This window comes from Leucopleurus acutus (assembly GCF_964270905.1).
Source record: "Leucopleurus acutus genome assembly, chromosome: 14".
NCBI classification, from domain to species: Eukaryota; Metazoa; Chordata; class Mammalia; order Artiodactyla; family Delphinidae; genus Leucopleurus; species Leucopleurus acutus.
In genome coordinates, this window is record NC_139156.1 from 77,914,570 (window position 1) to 77,936,268 (window position 21,699).

The window sequence follows — 21,699 nt, forward strand, 5'->3', positions numbered from 1 at the left end:
GTGTTGCCCCTTCAACGCAGCTCTAACTCTCAGCGCTCGCTGTTGCCCCTTCAGTGCAGCTCTCACTAAATCTCAGCGCACTGTGTTGCCCCTTCACAGAAGCACTCTCAGCGCTCTCTGTTGCCCTTCAGAGCAGCTCTGACTAAATCTCAGCGCTCTCTGTTTCCCCTCCACAGCAGCTCAATCTCTCAGCGCTCTGTTTGCTTCTTCAGAGCAGCTCTAATTCTAAGCCCTCTCAGTTGCCCCTTCACAGCAGCTCTAAACCTCACCGAGGTTCACAGCAGCTCTAACTCTCAGCGCGCTCTGTTGCCCTTCAGAGCAGCTCTGACTAACTCTCCGTGCTTTCTGTTGACCCTTCAGATCAGTCTGACTAACTCTCAGCGCTCCCGGTTGCCCCTTCACAGCAGCTCTAACTCTCAGCGCCCTGTGTTGCCCCTTCAACGCAGCTCTAATGCTCACCACTCTTTACTGCCCCTTCACAACAGCAATAAATCAGCGCTCTCCGTTGCCCCTTCACAGCAGCTCTGACTCTCAGCAACCTGTGTTGCCACTTCAATGCAGTTCTAATTCTCAGCACTCTTTATTGCCCCTTCAGAGCAACTCTAACACTCAGAGCACTCTGTTGCCCTTCAGAGCAGCTCTGACTAAATCTCAGCGCACTGTTTCCCCAAGGCAGCTTTAACTCTCAGCGCTCTCTATTGCCCCTTCACAGGAGCTCTAACTCTCACCGCTCTGTTTGCTACTTGAGAGCAGCTCTAATTCTAAGCGCTCTCACTTGCCCCTTCACAGCAGCTGTAAACCTCAGCGAGCTCTGTTGCCCCTTCAACGCAGCTCTAACTCTCAGCGCTCGCTGTTGCCCCTTCAGTGCAGCTCTGACTAAATCTCAGCGCGCTGTGTTGCCCCTTCACAGAAGCTCTCTCAGCGCTCTCTGTTGCCCCTTCACAGCAGCTCTAACTCTCAGCGCGCTCTGTTGCCCTTCAGAGTAGCACTGACTAAATCTCAGCGCTTTCTGTTGCCCCTTCACAGCAGCTCTAACTCTCAGAGCGCTCTGTTGCCCCTCCAGAGGAGCTCTGACTAAATCTCAGCGCTCTCTGTTTCCCCTTCACAGCAGCTCTAACTCTCACCACTCTGTTTCCGCTTCACAGCAGCCCTGACTCTCAACGCTCTGTGTTGCCCCTTCAACGCAGCTCTAACGCTCAGCGCTCGCTGTTGCCCCTTCAGTGCAGCTCTCACTAAATCTCAGCGCACTGTGTTGCCCTTTCACAGGAGCATTGACTGACTCTCAAGCGCTCTGTGTTGCCCCTTCACAGCAGCTGTAACTCTAAGTGCTCTCAGTTGCCCCTTCTCAGCAGCTCTAACTTCCAGTGCTCTGTGTTGCCCCTTCACAGCAGCTCTAACTCTCGGCGCTCTCTATTGTCCCTTCACAGGAGCTCTGACTAACTCTCACCGCTCTGTTTGCTCCTTCAGAGCAGCTCTAATTCTAAGCGCTCTCAGTTGCCCGTTCACAGCAGCTGTAAACCTCATCGCTCTCTCTTGCCCCTTCAACGCAGCTCTAACGCTCAGCGCTCGCTGTTGCCTCTTCAGAGCAGCTCTGACTAAATCTCAGCGCTGTGTTGCCCCTTCAACGCAGCTCTAACTCTCAGCGCTCGCTGTTGCCCCTTCACAGCAGCTCTATCTCTCGGCGCTCTGTGCTGCCCCTTCAACGCAGTTCTAACTCTCACCTCTCTCTCTTGCACAGTCACAGCAGCTCTAACTACCTCTCACCGCTATCTGATGCCCCTTCGCAGGAGCTCTAACTCTCAGCGCTATGTGTTGCCCCTTCTCAGCAACGCTAAATCTCACCACTCCGTGTTGCCTCTTCAACGCAGCTCTAATTCGCAGCGATCCCTGGTGCCCCTTCACAGGAGCGCTGACTGACTCTCAAGCGTTGTCTGCTGCCCCTACACAGCAGCTGTAACTCTAAGTGCACTCAGTTGCCCCTTCTCAGCAGCTCTAACTTCCAGTGCTCTGTGTTGCCCCTTCACAGCAGCTCTAACTTCCAGTGCTCTGTGTTGCCCCTTCACAGCAGCTCTAACTTCCAGTGCTCTGTGTTGCCCCTTCACAGCAGCTCTAACGCTGAGCTCTCTCAGTTGCCCCTTCAATGCAGCTCTAACTCACAGCGCTCTGTGTTGCCCCTTCAACGCAGCTGTAACTCTCACGGATCTCTGTTGCCCTTTCACAGCAGCTCTAACTCTAAGAGCTCTCATTTGCCCCTTCAATGCAGCTCTAACGCACAGCACTCTGGGTTGCCCCTTCAGTGCAGCTCTCACTAAATCTCAGCGCACTGTGTTGCCCTTTCACAGGAGCATTGACTGACTCTCAAGCGCTCTGTGTTGCCCCTTCACAGCAGCTGTAACTCTAAGTGCTCTCAGTTGCCCCTTCACAGCAGCTCTACGGCTCAGCCCTGTCTGTTGCCCCATCACAGCCGCTCTAACTCTCACCGCTATCTGTTGCCCCTTCGCAGGAGCTCTAACTCTCACTGCTATCTGTTGCCCCTTCGCAGGAGCTCTAACTCTCAGCGCTCTGTGTTGCCTCTTCTCAGCATTGCTAAATCTCAGCTCTCTGTGTTGCCCCTTCACAGCAGCTCTAATTCTCAGCGCTGTTTCCCCATCACAGCAGCTCGAACTCTCAGCGTTCTGTGTTGCCCCTTCAACGCAGCTCTAATTCTCAGCGCTCGCTGTTGCCCCTTCAGTGCAGCTCTGACTAAATCTCAGCGCGCTGTGTTGCCCCTTCACAGAAGCTCTCTCAGCGCTCTCTGTTGCCCTTCAGAGCAGCTCTGACTAAATCTCAGCGCTCTCTGTTTCCCCTCCACAGCAGCTCAATCTCTCAGCGCTCTGTTTGCTTCTTCAGAGCAGCTCTAATTCTAAGCCCTCTCAGTTGCCCCTTCACAGCAGCTCTAAACCTCACCGAGGTTCACAGCAGCTCTACTCTCACCGCGCTCTGTTGCCCTTCAGAGCAGCTCTGACTAACTCTCCGTGCTTTCTGTTGACCCTTCAGAGCAGCTCTGACTAACTTTCAGCGCTCCCGGTTGCCCCTTCAAAACAGCTCTAACTCAGCGCTCTGTGTTGCCCCTTCACAACATCTTCGAATAACTCTCACCGCTCCCTATTGCCACTTATCTGCAGCTCTAACTCTCAGCGCTCTCTTTTGCCCCTTCAGAACAGCTCTGAATTAATCTCACCTCTCCCTGTTGCCCATTCATAGCAGCTCTAACGCTAAGCGCTCTAAGTTTCCCCTTCACATCAGCTCTAACTCTCAGCACTTTCTCTTGCCCCTTCACAGCAGCTCTGCCTAAATCGCGGCGCTCTCTGTTGCCCCTTCACAGCACCTATAACTGTAAGCGCTCTCAGTTGCCACTTCAGAGCATTCTGATGAAATCTCAGTACTCTCTGTGGCCCCTCCACAGCAGCTGTATCTCTCAGAGCTCTCTACTGCCCCTTCACAGGAGCTCTAACTCTCACCGCTCTGTTTGCTCCTTCAGAGCAGCTCTAATTCTAAGCGCCCTTTGTTGCCCCTTCGACGCAGCTCTAAACCTCAGCGCTCGCTGTTGCGCCTTCAGTGCAGCTCTGACTAAATCTCAGCGCTCTGTGTAGCCCCTTCACAACAGCTCTAACTCTCAGCGCTGTGTGTTGCCCCTTCACAACAGCTGCAACTCTCACCACTCGTTTCCCCTTCACAGCAGCTCTAACTCTCACCACTCTGTTTCCGCTTCACAGCAGCCCTGACTCTCAACCCTCTGGGTTGCTCCTTCAACGCAGCTGTAACTCAGCGCTCACTGTTGCCAATTCATAGCAGCTATAACTCTCAGCGCTCTGTTGCCCCTGCATAGCAGCTCTGACTAAATCTCAGCGCTCTCTGTTGCCCCTTCACACGAGCTCTATCTCTCAGCACACCGCGTTTCCCCTTCAACGCAGCTCTAACTCTCAGAGCTCTCTCTGTTTCCCCTTCACAGCAGCTCTAACCCTAAGCGCTCTCAGTTGCCCCTTCAATGCAGCTCTATAACTCACAGCACTCTCTGTTCCCACTTTAACGCAGCTCTAACTCTCACCACTCTCTGTTGCCCTTCAGAGCAGCTCTGACTAAATCTCAGTGCTCTCTCTTTCCCCAAGGCAGCTTTAACTCTCAGCGCTCTCTATTGCCCCTTCACAGGAGCTCTAACTCTCACCGCTCTGTTTGCTAATTGAGAGCAGCTCTAATTCTAAGCGCTCTCACTTGCCCCTTCATAGCAGCTGTAAACCTCAGCGAGCTCTGTTGCCCCTTCACAGCAGCTCTAACTCTCAGCGCTCGCTGTTGCCCCTTCAGTGCAGCTCTGACTAAATCTCAGCGCGCTGTGTTGCCCCTTCACAGAAACTCTCTCAGCACGTTCTGTTGCCCCTTCACAGCAGCTCTAACTCTCAGAGCGCTCTGTTGCCACTTCAGAGGAGCTCTGACTAAATCTCAGCGATCTGTGTTGCCCCTTCACAGCAGCTCTAAATCTCAGCGCTGTGTGTTGCCCCTTCACAACAGCTGGAACTCTCACCACTCTCTATTTCCCCTTCACGGCAGCTCTAACTCTCACCAATCTCTGTTTCCGCTTCACAGCAGCCCTGACTCTCTACGCTCTCTGTTGCCCCTTCACAGCAGCTCTAACTCTCAGAGCGCTCTGTTGCCACTTCAGAGGAGCTCTGACTAAATCTCAGCGCTCTGTGTTTCCCCTTCACAGAAGCTTTCTCAGTGCTCTGTGTAGCCCCTACACAGCAGCTCTAAATCTCACCGCTGTGTGTTGCCCCTTCACAACAGCTCTAACTCTCCCCACTCTGTTTCTGCTTCACAGCAGCCCTCACTCTCAACGCTCTGGGTTGCCCATCAACACAGCTGTAACTCGGCGCTCACTGTTGCCCATTCATAGTAGCTATAACTCTCAGCGCTCTGTTGACCCTTCATTGTAGCTCTGACTAAATCTCAGCGCTCTCTGTTGCCCCTTCACACGAGCTCTATCTCTCAGCACACCGCGTTGCCCCTTCAACGCAGCTCTAACTCAGAGCGCTCTCTGTTTCCCCTTCACAGCAGCTCTAACTCTAAGCGCTCTCAGTTGCCCCTTCAATGCAGCTCTATAACTCACAGCACTCTCTGTTCCCACTTTAACGCAGCTCTATCTCTCACTGCTCTCTGTTGCCCTTCAGAGCAGCTCTGACTAAATCTCAGCGCGCTGTGTTGCCCCTTCACAGAAGCTCTCTCAGCACTCTCTGTTGCCCCTTCACAGCAGCTCTAACTCTCAGCGCGCTCTGTTGCCCTTCAGAGTAGCACTGACTAAATCTCAGCGCTTTCTGTTGCCCCTTCACAGCAGCTCTAACTCTCAGAGCGCTCTGTTGCCCCTCCAGAGGAGCTCTGACTAAATCTCAGCGCTCTCTGTTGCCCATTCATAGCAGCTCTAACTGTCAGCGCTCTGTTGCCCCTTCATAGCAGCTCTGACTGAATCTCAGCGCTCTCTGTGTCCTCTTCACACCAGCTCTATCTCTCAGCGCGCTGTGTTGCCCCTTCACAGAAACTCTCTCAGCACGCTCTGTTGCCCCTTCACAGCAGCTCTAAATCTCAGCGCGCTCGGTTGCCCTTCAGAGTAGCACTGACTAAATCTCAGCGCTTTCTGTGGCCCCTTCACAGCAGCTCTAACTCTCAGAGCGCTCTGTTGCCCCTTCAGTGCAGCTCTGACTAAATCTCAGCGCGCTGTGTCGCCCCTTCCCAGCATCTCTAAATCTCAGCGCTGTGTGTTGCCCCTTCACAACAGCTGGAACTCTCACCACTCTCTGTTTCCCCTTCACAGCAGCTCTAACTCTCACCAATGTCTGTTTCCGCTTCACAGCAGCCCTGACTCTCTACGCTCTCTGTTGCCCCTTCACAGCGGCTTTAACTCTAAGCGCTCTCAGTTGCCCCTTCACAGCAGCTCTAACTCTCAGAGCGCTCTGTTGCCCCTTCAGAGGAGCTCTGACTACATTTCAGCGCTCTCTGTTGACCATTCATAGCAGCTATAACTCTCAGCGCTCTGTTGCCCCTTCAGAGCAGCTCTGACTAGATCTCAGCGCTTCTGTTTGCTCTCCAAAGCAGCTTGAACTCTCAGTGCTCTCTATTGCCCCTTCACAGGAGCTCTGACTAACTCTCACCGCTCTGTTTGCTACTGGAGAGCAGCTCTAAATCTAAGCGCTCTCATTTACCCCTTCAATGCAGCTCTAACTCACAGCACTCTTTGTTGCCCCGTTAACGCAGCTCTAACTATCAGCGCTCTCTGTTTCCCCTCCACAGCAGCTCTATCTCTCAGCACTCTGTTTGCTTCTTCAGAGCAGCTCTAATTCTAAGCGCTCTCAGTTGCCCCTTCACAGCAGCTCTGAACCTCAGCGAGCGCTGCTGCCCCTTCACAGCAGCTCTAACTCTCAGCGCTGTGTGTTGCCCCTTCACAACAGCTCGAACTCTCTCCACTCTCTGTTTCCCCTTCACAGCAGCTCTATCTCTCACCACTCTGTTTCCGCTTCACAGCAGCCCTGACTCTCAACGCTCTGTGTTGCCCCTTCAACGCAGCTCTAACTCTCAGCGCTCGCTGTTGCCCCTTCAGTGCAGCTCTCACTAAATCTCAGCGCACTGTGTTGCCCCTTCACAGAAGCACTCTCAGCGCTCTCTGTTGCCCTTCAGAGCAGCTCTGACTAAATCTCAGCGCTCTCTGTTTCCCCTCCACAGCAGCTCAATCTCTCAGCGCTCTGTTTGCTTCTTCAGAGCAGCTCTAATTCTAAGCCCTCTCAGTTGCCCCTTCACAGCAGCTCTAAACCTCACCGAGGTTCACAGCAGCTCTAACTCTCAGCGCGCTCTGTTGCCCTTCAGAGCAGCTCTGACTAACTCTCCGTGCTTTCTGTTGACCCTTCAGATCAGTCTGACTAACTCTCAGCGCTCCCGGTTGCCCCTTCACAGCAGCTCTAACTCTCAGCGCCCTGTGTTGCCCCTTCAACGCAGCTCTAATGCTCACCACTCTTTACTGCCCCTTCACAACAGCAATAAATCAGCGCTCTCCGTTGCCCCTTCACAGCAGCTCTGACTCTCAGCAACCTGTGTTGCCACTTCAATGCAGTTCTAATTCTCAGCACTCTTTATTGCCCCTTCAGAGCAACTCTAACACTCAGAGCACTCTGTTGCCCTTCAGAGCAGCTCTGACTAAATCTCAGCGCACTGTTTCCCCAAGGCAGCTTTAACTCTCAGCGCTCTCTATTGCCCCTTCACAGGAGCTCTAACTCTCACCGCTCTGTTTGCTACTTGAGAGCAGCTCTAATTCTAAGCGCTCTCACTTGCCCCTTCACAGCAGCTGTAAACCTCAGCGAGCTCTGTTGCCCCTTCAACGCAGCTCTAACTCTCAGCGCTCGCTGTTGCCCCTTCAGTGCAGCTCTGACTAAATCTCAGCGCGCTGTGTTGCCCCTTCACAGAAGCTCTCTCAGCGCTCTCTGTTGCCCCTTCACAGCAGCTCTAACTCTCAGCGCGCTCTGTTGCCCTTCAGAGTAGCACTGACTAAATCTCAGCGCTTTCTGTTGCCCCTTCACAGCAGCTCTAACTCTCAGAGCGCTCTGTTGCCCCTCCAGAGGAGCTCTGACTAAATCTCAGCGCTCTCTGTTTCCCCTTCACAGCAGCTCTAACTCTCACCACTCTGTTTCCGCTTCACAGCAGCCCTGACTCTCAACGCTCTGTGTTGCCCCTTCAACGCAGCTCTAACGCTCAGCGCTCGCTGTTGCCCCTTCAGTGCAGCTCTCACTAAATCTCAGCGCACTGTGTTGCCCTTTCACAGGAGCATTGACTGACTCTCAAGCGCTCTGTGTTGCCCCTTCACAGCAGCTGTAACTCTAAGTGCTCTCAGTTGCCCCTTCTCAGCAGCTCTAACTTCCAGTGCTCTGTGTTGCCCCTTCACAGCAGCTCTAACTCTCGGCGCTCTCTATTGTCCCTTCACAGGAGCTCTGACTAACTCTCACCGCTCTGTTTGCTCCTTCAGAGCAGCTCTAATTCTAAGCGCTCTCAGTTGCCCGTTCACAGCAGCTGTAAACCTCATCGCTCTCTCTTGCCCCTTCAACGCAGCTCTAACGCTCAGCGCTCGCTGTTGCCTCTTCAGAGCAGCTCTGACTAAATCTCAGCGCTGTGTTGCCCCTTCAACGCAGCTCTAACTCTCAGCGCTCGCTGTTGCCCCTTCACAGCAGCTCTATCTCTCGGCGCTCTGTGCTGCCCCTTCAACGCAGTTCTAACTCTCACCTCTCTCTCTTGCACAGTCACAGCAGCTCTAACTACCTCTCACCGCTATCTGATGCCCCTTCGCAGGAGCTCTAACTCTCAGCGCTATGTGTTGCCCCTTCTCAGCAACGCTAAATCTCACCACTCCGTGTTGCCTCTTCAACGCAGCTCTAATTCGCAGCGATCCCTGGTGCCCCTTCACAGGAGCGCTGACTGACTCTCAAGCGTTGTCTGCTGCCCCTACACAGCAGCTGTAACTCTAAGTGCACTCAGTTGCCCCTTCTCAGCAGCTCTAACTTCCAGTGCTCTGTGTTGCCCCTTCACAGCAGCTCTAACTTCCAGTGCTCTGTGTTGCCCCTTCACAGCAGCTCTAACTTCCAGTGCTCTGTGTTGCCCCTTCACAGCAGCTCTAACGCTGAGCTCTCTCAGTTGCCCCTTCAATGCAGCTCTAACTCACAGCGCTCTGTGTTGCCCCTTCAACGCAGCTGTAACTCTCACGGATCTCTGTTGCCCTTTCACAGCAGCTCTAACTCTAAGAGCTCTCATTTGCCCCTTCAATGCAGCTCTAACGCACAGCACTCTGGGTTGCCCCTTCAGTGCAGCTCTCACTAAATCTCAGCGCACTGTGTTGCCCTTTCACAGGAGCATTGACTGACTCTCAAGCGCTCTGTGTTGCCCCTTCACAGCAGCTGTAACTCTAAGTGCTCTCAGTTGCCCCTTCACAGCAGCTCTACGGCTCAGCCCTGTCTGTTGCCCCATCACAGCCGCTCTAACTCTCACCGCTATCTGTTGCCCCTTCGCAGGAGCTCTAACTCTCACTGCTATCTGTTGCCCCTTCGCAGGAGCTCTAACTCTCAGCGCTCTGTGTTGCCTCTTCTCAGCATTGCTAAATCTCAGCTCTCTGTGTTGCCCCTTCACAGCAGCTCTAATTCTCAGCGCTGTTTCCCCATCACAGCAGCTCGAACTCTCAGCGTTCTGTGTTGCCCCTTCAACGCAGCTCTAATTCTCAGCGCTCGCTGTTGCCCCTTCAGTGCAGCTCTGACTAAATCTCAGCGCGCTGTGTTGCCCCTTCACAGAAGCTCTCTCAGCGCTCTCTGTTGCCCTTCAGAGCAGCTCTGACTAAATCTCAGCGCTCTCTGTTTCCCCTCCACAGCAGCTCAATCTCTCAGCGCTCTGTTTGCTTCTTCAGAGCAGCTCTAATTCTAAGCCCTCTCAGTTGCCCCTTCACAGCAGCTCTAAACCTCACCGAGGTTCACAGCAGCTCTACTCTCACCGCGCTCTGTTGCCCTTCAGAGCAGCTCTGACTAACTCTCCGTGCTTTCTGTTGACCCTTCAGAGCAGCTCTGACTAACTTTCAGCGCTCCCGGTTGCCCCTTCAAAACAGCTCTAACTCAGCGCTCTGTGTTGCCCCTTCACAACATCTTCGAATAACTCTCACCGCTCCCTATTGCCACTTATCTGCAGCTCTAACTCTCAGCGCTCTCTTTTGCCCCTTCAGAACAGCTCTGAATTAATCTCACCTCTCCCTGTTGCCCATTCATAGCAGCTCTAACGCTAAGCGCTCTAAGTTTCCCCTTCACATCAGCTCTAACTCTCAGCACTTTCTCTTGCCCCTTCACAGCAGCTCTGCCTAAATCGCGGCGCTCTCTGTTGCCCCTTCACAGCACCTATAACTGTAAGCGCTCTCAGTTGCCACTTCAGAGCATTCTGATGAAATCTCAGTACTCTCTGTGGCCCCTCCACAGCAGCTGTATCTCTCAGAGCTCTCTACTGCCCCTTCACAGGAGCTCTAACTCTCACCGCTCTGTTTGCTCCTTCAGAGCAGCTCTAATTCTAAGCGCCCTTTGTTGCCCCTTCGACGCAGCTCTAAACCTCAGCGCTCGCTGTTGCGCCTTCAGTGCAGCTCTGACTAAATCTCAGCGCTCTGTGTAGCCCCTTCACAACAGCTCTAACTCTCAGCGCTGTGTGTTGCCCCTTCACAACAGCTGCAACTCTCACCACTCGTTTCCCCTTCACAGCAGCTCTAACTCTCACCACTCTGTTTCCGCTTCACAGCAGCCCTGACTCTCAACCCTCTGGGTTGCTCCTTCAACGCAGCTGTAACTCAGCGCTCACTGTTGCCAATTCATAGCAGCTATAACTCTCAGCGCTCTGTTGCCCCTGCATAGCAGCTCTGACTAAATCTCAGCGCTCTCTGTTGCCCCTTCACACGAGCTCTATCTCTCAGCACACCGCGTTTCCCCTTCAACGCAGCTCTAACTCTCAGAGCTCTCTCTGTTTCCCCTTCACAGCAGCTCTAACCCTAAGCGCTCTCAGTTGCCCCTTCAATGCAGCTCTATAACTCACAGCACTCTCTGTTCCCACTTTAACGCAGCTCTAACTCTCACCACTCTCTGTTGCCCTTCAGAGCAGCTCTGACTAAATCTCAGTGCTCTCTCTTTCCCCAAGGCAGCTTTAACTCTCAGCGCTCTCTATTGCCCCTTCACAGGAGCTCTAACTCTCACCGCTCTGTTTGCTAATTGAGAGCAGCTCTAATTCTAAGCGCTCTCACTTGCCCCTTCATAGCAGCTGTAAACCTCAGCGAGCTCTGTTGCCCCTTCACAGCAGCTCTAACTCTCAGCGCTCGCTGTTGCCCCTTCAGTGCAGCTCTGACTAAATCTCAGCGCGCTGTGTTGCCCCTTCACAGAAACTCTCTCAGCACGTTCTGTTGCCCCTTCACAGCAGCTCTAACTCTCAGAGCGCTCTGTTGCCACTTCAGAGGAGCTCTGACTAAATCTCAGCGATCTGTGTTGCCCCTTCACAGCAGCTCTAAATCTCAGCGCTGTGTGTTGCCCCTTCACAACAGCTGGAACTCTCACCACTCTCTATTTCCCCTTCACGGCAGCTCTAACTCTCACCAATCTCTGTTTCCGCTTCACAGCAGCCCTGACTCTCTACGCTCTCTGTTGCCCCTTCACAGCTGCTTTAACTCTAAGTGCTCTCAGTTGCCCCTTCACAGCAGCTCTAACTCTCAGCGCGCTCTGTTGCCCCTTCAGAGAAGCTCTGACTAAATCTCAGCGCACTGTTTCCCCAAGGCAGCTTTAACTCTCAGCGCTCTCTATTGCCCCTTCACAGGAGCTCTAACTCTCACCGCTCTGTTTGCTAATTGAGAGCAGCTCTAATTCTAAGCGCTCTCACTTGCCCCTTCACAGCAGCTGTAAACCTCAGCGAGCTCTGTTGCCCCTTCAACGCAGCTCTAACTCTCAGCGCTCGCTGTTGCCCCTTCAGTGCAGCTCTGACTAAATCTCAGAGCGCTGTGTTGCCCCTTCACAGAAGCTCTCTCAGCACTCTCTGTTGCCCCTTCACAGCAGCTCTAACTCTCAGCGCGCTCTGTTGCCCTTCAGAGTAGCACTGACTAAATCTCAGCGCTTTCTGTTGCCCCTTCACAGCAGCTCTAACTCTCAGAGCGCTCTGTTGCCCCTCCAGAGGAGCTCTGACTAAATCTCAGCGCTCTCTGTTTCCCCTTCACAACAGCTCTAACTCTCACCACTCTGTTTCCCCTTCACAGCAGCCCTGACTCTCAATGCTCTGTGTTGCCCCTTCAACGCAGCTCTAACTCTCAAAGCGCTCTGTTGCCCCTTCAGAGGAGCTCTGACTAAATCTCAGCGCTCTCTGTTGCCCATTCATAGCAGATATAACTCTCAGCCCTGACTGTTGCCCCTTTAGAGCAGCTCTGAATAAATCTCAGCGCTCTCTGTTGCCCCTTCACACCAGCTCTATCTCTCAGCGCTCTGTGCTGCCCCTTCAACGCAGTTCTAACTCTCACCTCTCTCTCTTGCACAGTCACAGCAGCTCTAACTACCTCTCACCGCTATCAGTTGCCCCTTCACAGGAGCTCTAACTCTCAGCGCTATGTGTTGCCCCTTCTCAGCAACGCTAAATCTCAGCACACCGTGTTGCCTCTTCAACGCAGCTCTAATTCTCAGCCATCCCTGGTGCCCCTTCACAGGAGCGCTGACTGACTTTCAAGCGTTGTCTGCTGCCCCTACACAGCAGCTGTAATTCTAAGTGCACTCAGTTGCCCCTTCTCAGCAGCTCTAAGTTCCAGTGCTCTGTGTTGCCCCTTCACAGCAGCTCTAACGCTGAGCTCTCTCAGTTGCCCCTTCAATGCAGCTCTAACTCACAGCGCTCTGTGTTGCCCCTTCAACGCAGCTGTAACTCTCACGGATCTCTGTTGCCCTTTCACAGCAGCTCTAACTCTAAGAGCTCTCATTTGCCCCTTCAATGCAGCTCTAACGCACAGCACTCTGGGTTGCCCCTTCAGTGCAGCTCTGACTAAATCTCAGCGCTCTGTGTTTCCCCTTCACAGAAGCTTTCTCAGCGCTCTGTGTAGCCCCTACACAGCAGCTCTAAATCTCAGCGCCGTGTGTTGCCCCTTCACAACAGCTGGAACTCTCACCACTCTCTGTTTCCCTTTCACAGCAGCTCTAACTCTCACCACTCTGTTTCCGCTTCACAGCAGCCCTCACTCTCAACGCTCTGGGTTGCCCATCAACACAGTTGTAACTCAGCGCTCACAGTTGCCCATTCATTGCAGCTATAACTCTCAGCGCTCTGTTGACCCTTCATTGTAGCTCTGACTAAATCTCAGCGCTCTCTGTTGCCCCTTCACACCAGCTCTATCTCTCAGCACACCGTGTTGCCCCTTCAACGCAGCTCTAACTCTCAGAGCTCTCTCTGTTTCCCCTTCACAGCAGCTCTACCTCTAAGCGCTCTCCGTTGCCCCTTCAGTGCAGCTCTATAACTCACAGCACTCTCTGTTCCCACTTTAACGCAGCTCTAACTCTCACCGCTCTCTGTTGCCCTTCAGAGCAGCTCTGACTAAATCTCAGTGCTCTCTGATTCCCCAAGGCAGCTTTAACTCTCAGCGCTCTCTATTGCCCCTTCACTGGAGCTCTAACTCTCACCGCTCTGTTTGCTAATTGAGAGCAGCTCTAATTCTAAGCGCTCTCAGTTGCCCCTTCACAGCAGCTGTAAACCTCAGCGAGCTCTGTTGCCCCATCAACGCAGCTCTAACTCTCAGCGCTCGCTGTTGCCCCTTCAGTGCAGCTCTGACTAAATCTCAGCGCTCTCTGTTGCCCCTTCACAACAGCTCTAACTCTCAGCCCTCTCTGTTGCCGCTTCATAGCAGCTCTGACTAAATCTCAGCGCTCTGTGTTGCTCCTTCAGATCAGCTCTAACTCTCAGCGCTTTCTGTTGACCCTTCAGATCAGCTCTAACTCTCAGCGCTCTCTGTTGCCCCTTCACAGCAGCTCCGACTAAATCTCAGCGCTCTCTGTTGCCCCTTCATAGCAGCTCTAACTCTCAGCGCTCTCTGTTTTGCCTTCACAGGAGGTCTGAAACAACGCGAGGCCCACACTTACCACCACCACGCTCTTAGATGCGTCCAGGACGTGGATCACAGGCGCGCTGTATCTTGGGGCTATTTTAACTGCTGTGTGGGTTCTGAAAAGAGGCGTCAGGGAGAAAAACACATCCGTCAGGGCTGACAGTTCCTACACAAGTCTTGTTCAGAACCATTAGAGATAGTGTGATTCTACAGTGCCTTCCAGAGAAATATTTCAAGGTACTTATAAATATTGAACTCCAAATTTCCCTTGGAAAATGAGAATGACTTTCTCCCCACCCTAAGATGGGGAAGCCAAGGGGAAAAAGGCATGGATTTTTGGCCCAGACTACAAAGAAACGTAGGAGAAAATGAGAAGGATGGTGTCCTTAGCTCTCTGTACTAGCAGCCTGTCTGAAGTGAGGGAACGGACCGGCCCAGGCACAGCACTTTGCTGTCATAAAGGTCAAGTGGCGTTTCTTCCTGCAGATGAGCTAGGCCTCCAGCCAGGAGCCCTGGAGAACCAGACACTGGCAGGGGCCACGGGTCACCACTCCCCAGCTGCTGCTCCCTGCCCCCGGGAGACAATAACACCTCTCCACCTCAAGCCCACCTTGTACTTGTACAAAGGAGTCTTGGACCGTAAATAAATTCAACACAAAGTAACACAGAGAGGCCAAAGCAACAATATCTTATCCTAACACTAGCTCAGCCCCAAATCCCTTTTGCCAAACTTGAAAATGTCAGTTCTGAGGAAGAAACACCCTTTAATCCTTAAAATTACCTAATTTTACCACAAAATTGCCCTCTGATTGCTGAATGTTTATAGCAATAGCATAGGCTACACATCTGCTATTTCATTACGAAACATAACATATTAAAGTGAGAACTGAAAATGTATACACCCTCCACTACTGTAGTTAAACCAGGACCCTGAAGCTGGGACAGAAGTGTGAACTTTGCCACAATTCCACATAAAAGGGTGACAACAGGGCTTCCCTGGTGGCACAGTTGTTGAGAGTCCGCCTGCCGATGCAGGGGACGTGGGTTTGTGCCCCGGTCCGGGAAGATCCCACATGCCGCGGAGCGGCTGGGCCCGCGAGCCGTGGCCGCTGAGCCTGCGCGTCCGGAGCCTGTGCTCCGCAACAGGAGAGGCCACAACAGTGAGAGGCCCGCGTACAGCAAAAAAAAAAAAAAAAAAAAAAAAGGGTGACAACAGTAGTTTCCACAAGATGGACAGTGTTCCCAGTCTTTTCTTCTCCTTCCTTCCCCCTTAATGTAGCAGCAACTTTCCCCAAGTCAGATACTTTCATATTCTTTCCCCTCAACTAAAATGTATTTTCATTTGGAAAGATGTCCAGAATATGCTACTTTATAAGGAAAAACTAAAGTAGCAAAACAGTATGTTTAATACAATTTTATTTAAAAAAAGAAACAAAACAGGGCTTCCCTGGTGGCACAGTGGTTAAGAATCTGCCTGCCAATGCAGGGGACACGGATTCGAGCCCCAGTCCGGGAAGATCCCACATGCTGCGGAACAACTAAGCCCGTGCACCACAACTACTGAGCCCACCTGCCACAAATACTGAAGCCCGCACGCCAAGAGCCCATGCTCCGCAACAAGAGAAGCCACCGCAGTGAGAAGCCCGTGCACCACAACGAAGAGTAGTCCCCGCTCGCCACAAGTAGAGAAATCCTGCACGCAGCAACGAAGACCCAATGCAGCCAAAAATAAACAAAACACTACCACCCTCAACCTGCCCCAACCAATCAACTTGTATGTAAGTGTCTGTATATTTAGAAAACACAGAGAAACAGACATCAAAGAGTCAGCACTGGTTATACGGAGGTTAGAACTGGGACTGAAAGTGGGAAGGGAGAGACTAAATTTTACTTTCCATTCCTCTGAATTGTCTGACATGTTCTAATAAGTGTGGATTACTGAGGTAATTTTTAAAAACCAAGAGAATATTAAAGGTGCATTATTTGTGTGAGTGTGTTTTTAAGAGGCTTCTAAGGGAAGGCTCTAAAGACTTATTCATAATGAGACAGACAAGGCCTCTAACATTTCACCTGTCCCCTTTCTAAGCATATTTCTGTGCATAAATAGGAAGCAAAGGTCTAAAGCCATAATCCACCAGAACTGGGCTGTGACATGGAAGTTGAGGCCTAGGCCAGTTAGCGCAGGAGATGCCTTCTGGACTGGGAGGCCCACCAGCAGGGGGAGCTGCATCTCGGCCCTGGAGCAGCCTAACAAACACCACTGCCTCCTCAGGACCCGTTTTGTGCCTATTGTGTGTTTGGGGACCGAAGATTCTGAAAATATCTTGGGTAGTCTATGAGGGGGTGAAGATTTTCAAACAGTAGGAAAAGTTATAAAGAAGATGTTGCTTCCAGTTTCAAAACACAAGTTAGACTCTTTATGCGTCCTCTTCCTCAGATGCTTCCTTAGTAACTTGAGACACACAAATATACCTCAGTCTTTCTTCTGCATGAAGTTCCCCCAGGAAACAATGTTTTAAGCCTGACGTAACTTCAGTGACATATCTTTTAAGGACAGCCAGTAAAATTTACAATGTTTAAATCAATATAATTGATATTTAGTAAGTATCCAAGGGTTCTCAGTGTAATTCTGGCCATTCTCTCTTTGATGATCTTCTGGGAAAAGGAACTGAGAAGAAATGGATGGATTTCATGATTTAAAAAGACAAAACAAAACAAATCAAAGTGCTCCTTTCCAACGCAAACACTGCCCAAGCTGGATGAGCACAGGTATGAAATTTGAGCTTGCCCAGCTATCAGAGTGCTTCCGGGGACTTCCCTGGCAGTCCAGTGGTTAAGACTCTGCGCTTCCACTGCAGAGGGTGAAGGTTCCATCCCTGGTCGGGGAACTAATATCCCCCATGCCGCGCAGTGCAGCCAAAGTAAACAAACAAACAAAATACCACATCAGGGCTTCCCTGGTGGCGCAGTGGTTGAGAGTCCGCCTGCCGATGCAGGGGACACGGGTTCGTGCCCCGGTCCGGGAAGATCCCACATGCCGCGGAGCGGCTGCGCCCGTGAGCCATGGCCGCTGAGCCTGCGCGTCCGGAGCCTGTTGCTCCGCAACGGGAGAGGCCACAATAGTGAGAGGCCACAATAGTGAGAGGCCCGCGTACCGAAAAAAAAAAAAAAAAAAAAAAACACATCGGGGCTTCCCTGGTAGCGCAGTGGTTGAGAGTTCGCCTGCCGATGCAGGGGACACGGGTTCGTGCCCCGGTCCGGGAAGATCCCACATGCCGCGGAGCGGCTGGGCCCGTGAGCCATGGCCTCTGAGCCTGCGCGTCCGGAGTCTGTACTCCGCAACGCGAGAGGCCACAACAGTGAGAGGCCCGCGTACCGCAAAAAATAAAAACAAAAATACCACATCATTACTTAAAAAACAAAAAAAAAGAATGCTTCCAGTTTGACAATGATTCCACTTTTTTCTAAGCTCCCGTTTACATGAACTTCTCCAGCTGAAAGATTTCTTTCTGAAGTCTGAAAAGATGCAAAACAGTAGAAACTCTCCTCCCCTTCCTACATACCTAGGGCAAAGGGCTAAACGCTGAGGCTGAATCTCAAATCCATCTCTGCTAAGTCACTAGTCAACATTTAGGATTTAATTAGTCACCTCCCACACCAGCCAAATAGGCATGATCATGTTAGCCTTAGAAGATCTTTTTTAACACTCTGAAAAAGAACAAGCACTCCGGGCTTCACTAGTGGCACAGTGGTTGAGAGCCCGCCTGCCGATGCAGGGGACACAGGTTCGTGCCCCAGTCCGGGAGGATCCCACATGCTGCAGAACGGCTGGGCCCGTGAGCCATGGCCACTGAGCCTGCGCGTCCGGAGCCTGTGCTCCGCAACGGGAGAGGCCACAACAGTGGTACCCGTGGTACCGCAATAAAAAAAAAAAAAAGAACAAGCACTTATTTCATGTCATACCCTATCTCAGAACTAGTGTTTTACATAAATGCAGCATAACCAAAACTTAAAATTTGATGAGAAAAAATGAGAGAAAATGGGAAATAAGGATGGGAAAATTAAGATGGTATCAGGAGGGCTTCCCTGGTGGCGCTGTGGTTAAGAATCCGCCTGCCAATGCAGGGGACACGGGTTCGAGCCCTGGTCCAGGAAGATCCCACATGCCACAGAACAACTAAGCCCTTGCGCCACAACTACTGAGCCTGCGCTCTAGAGCCCTCAAGCCACAAGTACTGAAGCCCGGGAGCCACAACTACTAAAGCCCGCACGCCTAGAGCCTGTGCTCTGCAACAAGAGAAGCCACTGCAATGAGAAGCCCACGCACCGCAACGAAGAGTAGGCCCCGCTCGCAGTAAACAAAGTAAAAGCCCGCACGCAGCAACAAAGATCCAACGCAGCCAAAAATAATAAATAAATTGAATAAATAAATTTATTTAAAAAAAAGATGGAATCAGGAGATTAGCATGTAAAATTCATTCCTTGAAATCCTATACAGAGGAAAATATTATCAGTTATGTAATTCAGCACCTTACCTCATAGCAGTTAAAAAAAAAAAACAGAAAACTCAGAAAATTACCTCCAGCTTTGAGCAATGTGACTTCCTGTTGAATTCCCCAAGTTTAAACTACACAAAAGATAATTGAAAAAGACACTTTGCAGTTATTGGCTTTAAACCAGTTAAAAATTGAGAGCTAACTGCCAGACTTGTGCCCTTGAGAAGTTCTGTAGCTAAAAGGGCCAGATTTCCATTAAAGTCATTTCTAGTTTGTGATACAAAACCGTCTGTATTACAGACAGGAGAAAATTCAGTTTTCTAGTCTCTTATAGCTACAGGTTAAAAAGGGCCATTCCAAACAGATTTCTACCCACATATGACCCCAAATCTGTATAACTCTTTCAGCCTCTCCAAGGATCCATCCTCAAGCCTCATTTCGTGTCTTGGGGGTACAGTTCTAATTCTCTCACGCTACCTACCTCAGGCCCCTGAGGTTTGGAAAAGCCATGCTGCTATTCCCCTCACAGATCTGCTTTCATGAGAATTTGGAAGTCCTGAGCCTCCATTTGCTCAAAAACAGCAAAGGAAAGAACTGGGCCTCTGCTGAGCCCTCCACAGGTCTGTAGGAGGTGACGATAAGCATTCTCAGATGACTTCTGAGACATTCAAACTCCCGAATGCTTTCTAGCAAAGCTGACTCTCCTAGGGTAGAAGCCTTCTTACACAGATGCGAAAAGCACTAACCATAAAGAGATCGATAAATCAGACTTCATGAAAATGAAGAACTTTTGTTACCCAAAATACCACTAAGACAGCAAAAGGTAAGCCATATTGGAAAACTCTATTTGCAATACATATTTCTGATAAAGAGTCTTGTTTCCAATATAAAGAATGCATACAAATCAGTAAAAGAAAAAAAAGGGCAGAATACCTAATTAAAAAAAAAGATTTAAAAAGCATATCCAAGTGGTCAATATACACATGAAAAGGTACTCAACATCATTAGTCAGTAGAGAAATACAAATGAAGACCTTAGCAAGATATTGTTACACACACACTAAAATGGATAAAACTGAAAAGGATGTGGAATAATTGGAAATCTCATAATTGCCGGTGGGAGTATAAATTAATACAATCACTTTAGAAAAAATATCTAATGCCGATGACCATATGCATATTCTGTGACCCAGCAAGTCTGTTTCAGGGCAGAAACACATACATAGCAGCATTCTGTGTAATAGCCCCAAACTGGAAAAACCCAAATGTCCACCAACACTAGCATGGATAAATAAGCCAGAGGGCATAATACAATGCAATATTATACCACAATGGGAAAAAAAACAAAAACAAAAACACTACTGTAATAATGAGTTTAGGCCTTAAAGACATAATGTTGAGCGAGACACAGAAGAATGAATACGTACAGTAGGATTCCACTTACAGAAAGTTGAAATGCAGACAAAACCAAACTGTGGTGATAGAAGATAGAATGACTAGGTCGGGGGATCCAGTGAAGTTCCCAGAGTGTCATTAATGTTCTATTTCTTGATCTGGGGGTTATTACATGGGTGGTTTCATTTTTTAAGAAATTCATCAAGCTGTTTACCTGTGACTTGTGTACTTTTCTACATGAGTGCTACTATACTTAGCAAAAGTGCTTACTTAAATAAGAGGGCTTGACGAAGCAAGCCTCCAGGTCTGAGACCTCACCCACTGTCACCACTTTAAAATGAAGGCAGAAGGGGGAATTTTACACTGACATTCCTGGAGGCTGCACGAGAATCTGTTTTTCAAAGGCTGCCCTTGCACCACAATGGAGAAGGGGATGGTTACCTGGAAGCACCACTACTGGCTTTTATTTTCTAAATAATTTTTCAGAAACTGCAACAGGCATGGAAGAGAATAGAACCAGAAAAGCTCATCAAGAAACAAAACGTCAGAGAGTTAAAGAGACCTTGGGAGGTCATGGGATCCAGATTTCTCTCTCCTTGGAGGAACACATTTAGTTTCCCAGATGATGAGAATAGATATTCTACAATAGCACTAAAACTGTGGGTGATTTCTGATCTGATTAATTTTAACTTGATATACCAGGTTATAACTGGTATAGAGTCATAGCCATAAGAGTCCTTTATGGCTAAGTTTGCCAATGATGTATTCTGAGAGGTTAGTCATGTTACTTCCGGTTATTTTTTAAGAAACCTCTTTAATCTGGTGGCTCTTACTTGGTAAGAGATACAGTAGAATTAACTATTGGTAACATTCCAACTTGCACAAGTAGCAATATGTGGTTTCCTGGTATTGAATTCCCGAGTGCAGTGTCCACATAAAGTGGTTCTCATTTGGAAACCAGCATCACATTTACATAACTCATAATGCATTTCATTACATCTGCTCATTTAAGTATTTATTTATCCTCTTTTACAACCATGATTTTAAAAGGTCTTTCATTTTGACAATAATCTGTAGATTCCCTTACCATTCTCTTTGCTAAACTAATGAATATTCACATTATAATCATCAATTACCCACAACCATGCTCACTGAAACCTCAGTTATCGATGGTTGGTTATATCCCTGGAGATCGATCTGCCAGTACCCTAGTGGGTAAGTCCTTCGTGGAAAAACAAACCTGGTTTTCTAATGTGAGCAACGACAGCCACACTACTGAGTCCTTCAAGTATGAAAAGTAATTAGTGGATACATGGCATAGAACCCTGACTATTCACGAACATGGTCCATTCAGGTTATAAATGGAAGGATGGTCAATTTTATGTGCCAATTTGGGTAGGCCATGGTACCCAGTTTTTGGTCAAACAACAATCTAGATGTTTCTGTGAAGGTATTTTTTAGATATGATTAACATTTAAATCAGTAGGCTCTGAGTAAAGCAGATTGTCCTCCGTGTGGGTGGGCCTCATCCAATCAATTAAAGACCTGAAGAGAAAAGGCTGCAGTCGCCAGAGGAAGAAGGCCTTCTGCCTCCAGACTGCCTATGGACTCAAGATACAACAGCAACTCTTGCCTGGCCTCCAGTCTGCCCACGTTCCCTGTAGATTTCAGACATACCTGCCCCCATATCGCATAAGCCAGTTCCTTAAAATCAATCACTCTCCCTCCCTTCCCCCACACCCCCTGTATAGATACACACACACACACACACACACACACACGCACGCACGCACACACACACGCACGCACACACACACACACACACACACACACACGCACACACCCCTTACTGATCCTGTTTCTGTGGAGATCCCTAATACAAATGGCTTAACATACAGTTGTTTCCAGACTGAAAGGAACTCTGGAATAGCTTTGTCCCACATCTACTGTATATTGTATCAGAAAAGTAAACTGCATGCTTGTGTGACCATCAAGGTCAATGCTCCTCCTGGACACTGCTCCCTGCCAAAGTGAACTACGTGGGGCATAAGGAATGTGTCATGAGAAATCTAATATCCATGGAACTCTGCTCAACATTACCTAACAACCTAAATGGGAAAAGAATTTGAAAAAGAATGGATCTACGTGTATGTACAACTAAATCACTCTGCTG

At 50.0% G+C, this 21,699-nt stretch overlaps 1 protein-coding gene across 1 annotated transcript in view; it reads right to left on the reverse strand.

The window, feature by feature from the left end:
- The window catches only part of LOC309971810 (methionine synthase-like), a gene marked incomplete at its 5' end in the record, with an annotated part of 103,830 nt that overhangs the window by 67,784 nt on the left and 14,347 nt on the right, over window positions 1–21,699 (reverse strand). The window contains one exon of the mRNA XM_082855188.1: window positions 13,671–13,752. Within this exon, the coding sequence (XP_082711314.1) occupies window positions 13,671–13,752 (82 nt within the window). The remainder of the gene's footprint in view (window positions 1–13,670; window positions 13,753–21,699) is intronic.